This window comes from Gadus morhua, chromosome 7, assembly GCF_902167405.1.
Source record: "Gadus morhua chromosome 7, gadMor3.0, whole genome shotgun sequence".
Classification (NCBI taxonomy): Eukaryota; Metazoa; Chordata; class Actinopteri; order Gadiformes; family Gadidae; genus Gadus; species Gadus morhua.
In genome coordinates this window covers 31,656,987-31,668,266 of record NC_044054.1, presented here as the reverse complement: position 1 = coordinate 31,668,266, position 11,280 = coordinate 31,656,987, and the positions used below count along the sequence as shown (strand labels likewise).

Genomic DNA, 11,280 nt, shown 5'->3' with positions numbered 1-11,280 from the left:
AATTCCTTTTCTGTTCCCCTCCACCATAGAATTATTTCATCTATGTACCGTGCCTCCCAAATAATTGTTTCTCTAAAGACATTACAAGAATTTAAAACAATGGACAGAAGTAACGAGAGCAAAAGTGCAATGGTATCACGGTATGATTTGAGGCATAGACGGTAATGGTATTATATCACGGTATGTTCATTTTATATTCTAATTTCAATATAATTTCGGGGATCTTGGCAGTCAGAAGGCTCTCTGCAGTCCCTCTGTAGAAGGCTCGTAGGGTCTTGGGCCCTATGCCGAACTTCTTCAGCCGCGTGAGGTAGAAGAGCCATCGCTGTGCCTTTTTCAAAACCTAGGGCCTGAAAGATCAATTGAATTCAAACCAACATCGCGATGTAAGAAAACACAATTAGCAAATCGCAAAGGGTGCATTTTCTTTTCGTATTTATTTTACTTTTAGAATTCAATAGTTAAATAAGGATGTTATAATATCAATCCATGAATCAATTTGTTACGCCGCCTCCTGCTACGCCGTCCAATACCCCCATCTAGTGGTCACTCTACTCCACTCCCCCTCATGCTCCCGACAGACCTGACATCAATCTCCAATCTCTACTCCCTACTTCAGCCGGGATCTCCATTCAACCGGCGCCAGATCGTCGTTTACAACTAACCAGTCACAACTAACCAGTCAGTATCGGCTCTATCAGCGTTTTTCAAAGATCTGCTTGTTATCCCTGTTCCTCCTAGTAACCCCGTCTTCCCTCTCCTTTAGTACTCCGTCCGTCACCCTGCTTACATGTTGCCGAACCCTTGCCTGCCTGACTACCAGCCTGTCAACGAGCCCGGCCCCTTGTACGCCTGACTGCCTGCCTACCGGTTAACCAACCCCGAAGCCTGTCCGACCATCGCTTGCCTAGCCCTGGCTAGTCATTTATCCCTGTCCAAATAAACCCCATCCTTTTACTCCGTCCCTGTTTACCAGGGCCAATCCCATTTCCACGCCTTACCCTTACCCCTCCCCCTTGTTTTTGTAGGGGTAGGGCTGTCCCAACTCTCATTTGGGTTAAGGGCTAGGGCCAAGATGTAGGGCTACGTAGCCATTTAAATGAAGCTTCCAAAGGACCACACTTTAAAGGGAGGGCTTTGAGGAACAGCCTCAAAGGCTTATTATTATTATTATTATTATTATTATTACTAGTTATCATTCGGAAACACACCTACTCTTGGCCTCTGTTGACATAGCAGTCCGCGAGCTTCAAGCGATGATGACGCAGCGTAATGGAGGGGTGTCCTCATTTCTTAGGGGAACGTTTTAGCCCTCTGTATTGTGGGGCTAGGGGAAGGGGGGAGGGGTAAGGGGTGGAAATGGGATTGGGCCCCCACTGTGTAGGAAGCATGCTCAACGCACGGCCGCTACGTCATAGAGCGCCGACAAGCACTGTTCCAATGTTGAGAACGCTCGGAAATTCGCTCCCTTTTCACGTCCTTTGTTTTAAAGAATTCCGAGATTTTTCCAGGATGCACCGCTGGATCCTCAACGAGCCGAAATTCCCACAATCCTTTCGTGCACAGGGTATTTAAAAATTGCGGATGTAAACTAGCGCTACACACGTATTGCTTTTTATAGATTCATCATGTAGATGCAATAAATTAAGCTTAAAGACCTGTGCGACGTCTTTGCCACGTAATGATTTTGTGTTTATTTGTTTTAATATGTACGTAGCTGGTGTTTCAACAATCGCCAATAACAATTTCAACAATGAAAATGTTAAAATATTTACCACTGAATAAACGGTATTAAAAAGCGGAAGCGCTACCACACTAGCAAGTCGTTCCACACTCCGAACACGCAGCACAGACTAGCCTCATCTCCATAGGACGCGACACGCGACTAGTGTTCTAGCAAGGCTGCAGCCTTCACTTTGGGAAATACTGATCCTTGTTGGATTGCTACCGTGATTTAACTTTCAATCGTTTTTTAACTAAACATGTTTGGTTCTGTTGTTAAAATACTTTTAAAGTAGAAAGAGTTATTGCAGCAGGTAAGTCTCCCTCAGCAGCGCTGACCTGAAATCACATCACTTCATTGAGTTAATCGTCAAGGATTCTGGATCGTAAACATGTACGCTTAAAAATATTTATTTCAACTGAAATTCACAACACATAAATAATTGAACGGAACATTATATAATTTGTATCCAATAACATTTTGGAATGTAAACACGTTTATTCATTTATTTCAAAACAATGTCAACAATATTTTAAAGCTTATTTTGATGGTGAATACAGAAAATACCCAACGAGCCATTCGAGTGACAGTGCAACACAACGTGAACGTTCGCTAGTAAGACACTTCATCTGTTACAAAATCACTTCCGTTTTAAAATCTTGTAACACATATTTATATATTTATATCTTTTTTAACATATAAAATAAAAGAATGTTTACTCTGGAATTTTTACATTCTTATGTACAATATCTTCAGGGTTTCTGCGCTCCAAGGGCAGAGATGGCCGTAGAAATCGGATTTGTGTCCGAGCAGAAACCGTGGTCAGGTGTGGCAGTGTATTCCGCGCTCTTGTTGACATCGCATGCCATTTAAAAAGAGTCAAACTTGAAATCAAAGATTCACCATGCAACCGCGCACAGGCCAGAAGCTCAGGTCAGACGGACACACTGGAACCAAACCAACATTTTAGCATCTTTAAACAAACGTAATGAACACTTCACTTCTCTGACCCTTCGGTTCAGTCTCGAATGATGGAGAAGTTCAGGCTCATTCAAAGAAACTGACGGGAGAATTCCAGACGAGAAATCAAAAATAGGAACAAGTAGATTTACCCACAGTTATTCCACAAGGTGATTCATGAGACATTTACTCAACAAAACGCTGCGATTCCGTGTGACGTACATGAACCACTATTGTCTTAGAAAATACCTGTCCAATCCTTTAGCTTCGTTTTTTTCCCTCTTACTAAGAAATGTACCTTTCTACCCATAGTGACCTCACAAGTAGAGACACTGCCACTTGTGATGTCACTCGAGGGTAAAAGTTAGTAAATAGGGGCCCTTTAAGCTTTGAGTTGCTATCAACGATGGAGTAAAAACTAACACAACATTAAGTAACGTTTCAATGCCCAGGTCCAAGGTTATTAATGTGGATATTTGACTTAAAGTGCCAATCTCTTAAGATTTTCGTAGAAATATTTATCTATCGCTGATGGTCACCATGGTGGTTGAGCCTACGACCCAGTGATAACAAGCCCTTGCATTTGTAGTATCGTGAAAATTACCAGCTGATTGTCAGTGGTGACAGTGTTGGTATATCTGGGAATAATGGCCGCTAATCGGGAAAGAGAATAAACTGGAAATCTTCGAGATCACCACTTTAATGGCAGGTAATACAAATATTATAAAGGACTTCATTTGATTTTATAATTAATAACTTGATACAAACACTTAGCCCTTGTGGTATCATTTTTTTAACAATGTCAATATTTGGAAAATACTGAAGAAAATAATGATGGGGATATAATCCCCGGCAGAACCAAGTTGCACTGACCCCAGAAACACAGCAAAGCCGCGTCGTGATCTTCAAAATCACAAAAGTGCTTGAAAGTCATTCGCTGGTGTGATTGTGTGCCTATAGTTACCCTGCAAAGGACCGTTAACATTTGAAGCATTTCTTACTCAATCAACGGATTAGCAGAGCTAGCTTACCCAGAGTTGTGCTAGCTTATCCAGAGTTGTGCTATCTTACCCAGAGTTGTGCTAGCTTATCCAGAGTTGTGCTAGCTTACTTGGAGTTGCGTCTTCTTTTATATGATGCCAGGAAGCAATTTAAAATAAACAAATAATAACAGAATAGGCTTTTCCTACACATGTAAGTACAAGGAGAGGTGTTGAGGCAGTCCATCGTATATAAATCTTATTTTTGCTCTGCAGAGATCAGTTCATGCGAATACACTCGTTTGCTGAAACATTTGTACCTGGTGAGATATACTCTTTATATTTGTGGTCAGAGGAATGTGATTTTTATAAAAAATATTTCCAAATAATTTGGTAAATTGGCTTATTTATACAGTAATATACAAGGAGGTTGCGAAACTTAAGAGTATAAAGTAACATTCCTTTAAAAATGTACATCGTCAAGAGTTGAATAGGCATAAACTTACATGCTCAACGTTTTCCTAACTCTGTCAAGTGACAACAGCACCTTTCAACGCAACTGCTGGTACCACTGGTTAGTAACACTAGCCAGGAAGTACCTGGTTAGTGGTACTAACTTAGAAGTACCTGGTTAATTCATTAGCCTAGTAGGCCTATCACCATGGTTCTCAGAGTGAACAAAATCCTAAATTGTGACTTGTTTGAAACGCTTACTAATTAGCAACTGAGACGTATAGTATTAAACTCTTACATTAACCCTAACTCATGTTTTCTGATTGTTAACTTTTGAAAAAGGTATTTTAACTTGTGTGTACATCCAGTTCCCTCCTCCAGTCACAAAGTACTGGAAATCAACACCATACATCAAACTAACATCTTAGATGATTTGTCAGAGATAATTCTCAAGAGCCAAATCTTATCATAGTACCAGAGTTGTTTAGTATTTTGTCAGTGGTTGGCAACAGCCACCCGAAGGATTACATACAGAACTATATCTAAATATCAAAGGTTGGGTATGGAATTCTCTTTTTTGGCAATTTTTGCAAAATTACTTGAAATCGTTATCATAACCCAATTACAGCCACTGAGTTAGAAGTACTGACATTAAAATTAAACAAGTCAATCATCTGTGGAACGGGCAGGGCTCGAAAAACTCCAGCCAATAATTTCCAGAACCACCGAGTGGCAATGGACAGTGAGTACGTCAATCAAACGGTCGTACTGCACTCCCCCTCCCCCCGCGCGTGACCCCTTCGTGCACGTACTCAAAGCTCGTGACCCAGAGCAAGCTTCTGTTTGTTGTTATCCTGCGGTAGCTACTGGAGCTAGCTAACTAGCTAATCCACATTTGGACCTAGCACTAGAAGACAACCCTAAACTCCAACCTAGCTAGCCTGGCTCGGTCTCGCGCATCTGTGTTCGCGCTCGTGAATGATTGCGCGTCCATGTACTTGGAATGGGTGGAGTCAGAGTCAGCGTTTCGCAAATCCCATACCCACCCTTTAACAATTTATAAATATGGCTGGTTTGGAGTGGATCGGAGATTGGCAGCGGCAACACACACAAGAACCGAACAAAATAAAATTGATGAAACAAAAATGAAGAGGGCTGCATCCAGAATCCCACTGAGAGAAGTGTCAGACCCTACGTCCGACACTTCAACCTTCTCCTCAGACGTCTTCAAACTCCAGAGCTCTCACTTGCATTGCATCAGACATTGAACAGATATTCAAACAGCCGATCGTTTGGGTTCCCTCAGCGTTGAGCGGTGGGAAAGTGTGGCCGGTCGTATTCTCGTCGTTCTTGAAGTAAGAAACAAACTTCTTCTGTTAGTAGCTATAATCTGTGAAGGGCTACTCTCCTCCAATGTATGTGAAGCCAATCTTGCTATCTTTTCCCTCTGGCTGTTAGTTCCTTCTCTCTGTCGTATCAAAACCAGGTCATGTCGATGCATCAACCCCTCGATCATAAATCCCAGAAGCAATGTTGCAAAAGTCTGGTTATCCTCAGGGATAAATGATGCTGATATTTTCTCTGTAATGGAGGACGTGTATCCTTATAGAAGTTTGATTAGATAGTTTGCCCAAGACAAACTTAAGGCCCAATCCCATTTCTACCCCTTCCCCCTCCCCCTTGTTTTGAAGGGGTAAGAGGAAGGGGTAAGGGGAAGGGGTAAGGGGTAGAAATGGGATTGTGCCTAAGTCTCTGCCTCTGAGTGGCGTGGGACAAAGGGCCGGGCCCTGAAAACACAACGGGTCTACTGTGTTTTCCAGGACCTGAGCAGGGTTTATAGCCATGGTCACACACCCCCCTCCCACCCTAAGCAGGGAGAAACCACGGCTGGGCAAGGCACATCTGCTGGTACCCTCCATCACTACTCAAGACCCCCCCACCCCCCCCCCCCTTCAGTCCCAGATGGGGGTCTCAACTCCAACGGTGAGAATCGAGTGCTTGAACTCTATTGGTTGGTCCTGCTGTGAAACACTAGTGCTACAGAGTGGAGTGATAAGGCAGAAGAGGGGGGTTGTCAGACCACCAGTGTGGGACCCATCAGAGCTCATGAACAGAGTTAAGAGCTGTATTCTAGTTTTGTAGAAAGAGGAGGGCGGCGGCAATAGGACTCATTCGCCCTTCGGCCATCTTGGATCTAAGTGCTGGGGTGGGGGAACCGGACACTAACAGTACGAACAAGGCAAAGGAACACAGAGAACCCCAGTTACTGCTCTTCTGGGGGCGGGGAGGACACCAGCTCATCTTCTCTTCCTGTATGACGGTCGCCAACGGACGAATGGATGCAACCAAGGCCCCTAGCAACAGCCACTAGTGACCCCGCCTAGCAACAGCCCATTGTGACCCCACCTAAAAACAGGCCCCCTAGTGACGTGCTTCTTGCAGCCCTGATGAGGGCCCCCCCTAGCAATGGGCCGCAAACGACAGGGCCCCATCAACCTTAGTGAAGGCCCCTAGCAACAGTCTCCTAGCAACGGACCCCATAGCAACGACTTGGCTCTTCAGTCCGACAGACTGACTGTGGTCCAGGGATTTACAGCCCCTCCTCCTCCTCCTCCCTTGTCTCTTATCGCCAACGCCAGCGCAGAAAAACCGCCCGGATCCGAACGGCCAGCTCCGTGCCAACATGAGGCGTCTCCTTGTGGCAGCGAACGATCCCCCTCAGTCGGGTCCAGCTCAGGTCCAGCTCTCTTCTGAAGACCTCAGTGAAGGACGCAGGGGCCTCGGTTTCACACGTCCAGCGGGACTCTGCTTCCTCCTCGTCCCCAACGCCGCCTCAGGCCGCCCGGCGTCTGGTCGCCGCCCCTCCGCCCGGGGGAGGTGGAGCTACCGTGTCAGCATGTTCTGGAAGTCCGACACGCTGCCCGGCTGGTTCTGGGAGTGCTGCTGCTGCTGCTGCTGCAGTCTCTGTTGTTGTTGTTGTTGTTGTTGTTGTTGCTGTTGCGGCTGCTGCTGAATGTATCCCAGGGTGCTTTGCTGCGGTATGTTGGTGGCGTGCAGGAAGGCTGGCGTGGAGCCGCTGTGCAGCAGACCCTGAGTCTGCATCTGGAGGACGTAGGAGGAGGATGAGTCAGGACCCTGCATATCAGATATAGGTCAGTGGAGTCACTCTGTTCACAACAGATATAGGACAGTAGAGTCACTCTATCAGATATAGGACAGTAGAGCCAGGACTCTGTTCACATCAGATATAGGACAGTAGAGTCACTGTTTGTATCAGATATAGGACAGTAGAGTCACTCTGTTTATATCAGATATAGGACAGTAGAGTCAATCTGTTCATATCAGATATAGGACAGTAGAGTCAGGACTCTGTTTACATCAGATATAGGACAGCAGAGTCACTGTTTATATCAGATATAGGACAGTAGAGCCAGGACTCTGTTCATATCAGATATAGGACAGTAGAGTCACTGTTTATATCAGATATTGGACAGTAGGGCTGGGCGATATGACGATATCATACCGTGGACGATATGAAAGTGTCTACCGGGAGAGATTTGGCCATATCGTTTATACCGAGAGAGAAAAAAAAAAAAATAGTGCTGGTTCTCTTTTTATATTGCACTGCACTGACTGAAGCAAGGCAGGTGTGAGACTCACCTGTTAACTTGAAAAAAAATCTCATTTGTATTGAAGAAACAGTTCTATTTTTACCACCAGCTATTTGCACAGCACATAACTTTATTTTATAAGTGTATAATTAGTATTTAAAATATTTGTGTGATGCTGTGATTTTTATTTTATATTACACTGCACTGACTGACAGCCAGGCAGGTGTGAAGCACACCTTTAAAAAAAAATGTTATTTGTATTGAAAAAACAGTTCAATGTTTACAAGATGTTTGCACTATATGACACTGCAGTTAATGACAGATTGTTCGCTACTTACTCCTTTGTAAGCATGGAAATTCAAGTTCAAAATAAAAGAAAAAACTGATCAAATGTGAAGTATGGTTATTTTAAGCCATTTATTATTTTAATTTACTTCAAAAATACCATATCGTGATATATATCCATATCGTGATATAAAATTACTCATATCGTGATATAAGATTTTGTCCATATCGCCCAGCCCTATTGGACAGTAGATTCACTCTGTTCATATCAGATATAGGACAGCAGAGTCAGGACTCTGTTCATATCAGATATAGGACAGTAGAGTCACTGTTTATATCAGATATAGAACAGTAGAGTCACTCTGTTCATATCAGATAAAGGAAAAGCAGAGTCAGGACTCTGTTCATATCAGATATAGGACAGTAGAGTCACTGTTTATATCAGATATAGAACAGTAGAGTCACTCTGTTCATATCAGATAAAGGAAAAGCAGAGTCAGGACTCTGTTCATATCAGATATAGGACAGTAGAGTCAGGACTCTGTTCACATCAGATATAGGACAGTAGAGTCACTCTGTTCATATCAGATATAGGACACTAGAGTCAGGACTCTGTTCATATATCAGATATTGGACAGTAGAGTCACTCTGTTCATATCAGATATAGGACAGTAGAGTCAGAACTCTTTTCATATCAGATATAGGACAGTAGAGTCACTCTGTTCATATCAGATACCGGACAGTATAGTCACTGTAAGTAAGTAAGTAAGTAAGCTTTATTTGTACAGCGCCTTTCACAGACCAGGGTCACAAAGCGCTTCACAGTTAAAACAAAAACAATAACAATACACAGTTAAGAAGTACATACAAATTTAAGTTTAAAAGGCCAAGACAACTAGGTGACAAACATAGCAGCCCCAAGACAGCTAAGCAAAAGCATGAGCAAACAAATAGGTGTTATAAATACTGTGTTCATATCAGATATAGAACAGTAGAGTCAGGACTCTGTTCATCTCAGATATAGGACAGTAGAGTCACTGTTTATATCAGATATAGGACAGTAGAGTCACTCTGTTCATATCAGATACCGGACAGTATAGTCAGTGTGTTTATATCAGATATAGGACACTAGAGTCAGGACTCTGTTCATATCAGATATAGGACATTAGAGTCACTGTTTATATCAGATATAGGACAGTCGAGTCACTCTGTTCATATCAGATATAGGACAGTAGAGTCACATTTTATATCAGATATAGTACAGTAGAGTCACTCTGTTCAACTCAGATATAGGACAGTAGAGTCACTCTGTTCATATCAGATATAGTACAGTAGAGTCACAATGATAAAATAACATGCCCAATAGTGAATTCCAACATCCAAAACAGTCTTGTCAGTAGCTGTAAACTATGCTAGTCCAGTCATCCAAACAACACTGTTGTACTCTCTTCTCCGCCTCTGAGTATCTCTGACTCACCACGTTTAACCCAATCCGTGTTTGTGTCGTGTTTCATATTCGTGTCGTGGTCATGTTGTGTATTCGTGTTGTTTGTCTCCGTTGGGCAGCCTGTTATTCTGCTGTTTTGTAAAAAAGTATGTATCAATAAAGTTTGATCGGACCACAGACCTGAAAGAACTGCTGGGGCTGCTGCAGCTGCAGCGCTGCATGCTGGGTAGGCTGCTGGTAGGCGGCCTGCGGCTGGTGGGTGATGAAGCTGTTGTGGGGGATGACGAAGGGCGAGGTGAAGACGGGGGAGGGGACCAGCACGGCGTTACAGTTGACCTGCTGCATGGTGAAGGACTGGCCCATCAGCTGCTGCTCCACCGTGTACCTGGAGGTCAGAGGTCAGGTTAGGGTCAGAGGTCAGAGGTTGAGGTGTTCTAGGATCAGCTGCTGCTCCACCGTGTACCTGGAGGTCAGAGGTCAGGTTAGGGTCAGAGGTCGAGGTGTTCTAGGATCAGCTGCTGCTCCACCGTGTACCTGGAGGTAAGAGGTCAGGTTAGGGTCAGAGGTCAAGGTGTTCTAGGATCAGCTGCTGCTCCACCGTGTACCTGGAGGTCAGAGGTAAGGTTAGGGTCAGAGGTCAAGGTGTTCTAGGATCAGCTTCTGCTCCACCGTGTTCCTGGAGGTCAGAGGTCAGGTTAGGGTCAGAGGTCAAGGTGTTCTAGGATCAGCTGCTGCTCCACCGTGTACCTGGAGGTCAGAGGTCAGGTTAGGGTCAGAGGTCAGAGGTCAAGGTGTTCTAGGATCAGCTGCTGCTCCACGTGTACCTGGAGGTCAGGTTAGGGTCAGAGGTTAAGGTGTTCTAGGATCAGCTGCTGCTCCACGTATACCTGGAGGTCAAGAGGTCAGGTTAGGGTCAGAGGTCGAGGTGTCTTAGGATCAACAGCGGTATAACATGGTCATTCTGGGTACAGAGAATCATCATAAGTCGATGGTCATCTGAGTTCGACTAAAGAACAAGAAGTGATGATAAGTCACTCCTTCGTAGCGATGGTTCAACGAAAGTGTTAAGAGTAAAATTTAGCAAGAGACACAAAAGTTATGCAAAGAAAAAAATAAGAGAGAGAGAGGTACTCACTTGGTCTGAGAGAGTCCGGGGTTACACTGGGAGGTCTGGGGGGTCACACTGTTGTTGGGGACCAGAGTCTGCATGGGCTGGTTCAGCAGCATCCTGCAGAGGACATGGACATTAGAACCCCCTTTACCCAGCTCTCACAATACAGAGACAGGTCATTAAGGAGCAGGTAGGGGTTAGACAGTACAGAGACAGGTCATTAAGGAGCAGGTAGGGGTTAGACAGTAGAGAGACAGGTCATTAAGGAGCAGGTAGGGGTTAGTGACCTGTCTCTGACTCACTGTGAGGAGCTCTGGATGAATTTGGCCTCACAGTGGGTCGTATAAGACGGGGTCTGTGAAGCCCTACCCTCTTGAACCCTAGCAGTCAGGTGGTGCGGTCTCACCGTAGCTGTCCGTCCTGGCTGAAGTCGGCGGGGTCCAGGTGGGCGTGGCGCGCGTCCTGCAGCGGCCGGGCGCTGGAGGAGAACATCATGGGGTTGGTGTAGAGCGGCAGGCCCAGGCTGCTGCTGCCCTGCACCGGGAGGCTCAGCGTCCGCACCGGGCCCCGCCGGACCAGCCTCTGGTGCACCTGCTGGGGACACACCAGGACCAGGGTCACAGACCAGGACCAGGACCAGAGACCAGGACCAGGACCAGGGTCAGAGACCAGGACCAGGGTCAGAGACCAGGACCAGGACCAGGGACCAG

General features: G+C 45.1%; 1 protein-coding gene across 4 annotated transcripts in view; it reads right to left on the bottom strand.

The window, feature by feature from the left end:
* Positions 1 to 4,965: 4,965 nt before the first annotated feature.
* The window catches only part of npas2 (neuronal PAS domain protein 2), a 28,773-nt gene continuing 22,458 nt past the window's right edge, over positions 4,966 to 11,280 (bottom strand). For 2 of the 4 annotated variants that reach the window (XM_030361187.1, XM_030361186.1), the window contains exons 18-21: positions 10,977 to 11,164; positions 10,595 to 10,687; positions 9,640 to 9,844; positions 4,967 to 7,218 (exon numbers count right to left, since the gene is read on the bottom strand). In XM_030361187.1, coding sequence (XP_030217047.1) covers positions 7,000 to 7,218; positions 9,640 to 9,844; positions 10,595 to 10,687; positions 10,977 to 11,164 — 705 coding nt within the window. In that variant the 3' untranslated portion in view covers positions 4,967 to 6,999. Of the gene's footprint in view, positions 7,219 to 9,639; positions 9,845 to 10,145; positions 10,207 to 10,594; positions 10,688 to 10,976; positions 11,165 to 11,280 lie in introns of those variants that run through there. The other 2 variants (XM_030361189.1, XM_030361188.1) reach the window with 2 other exon arrangements.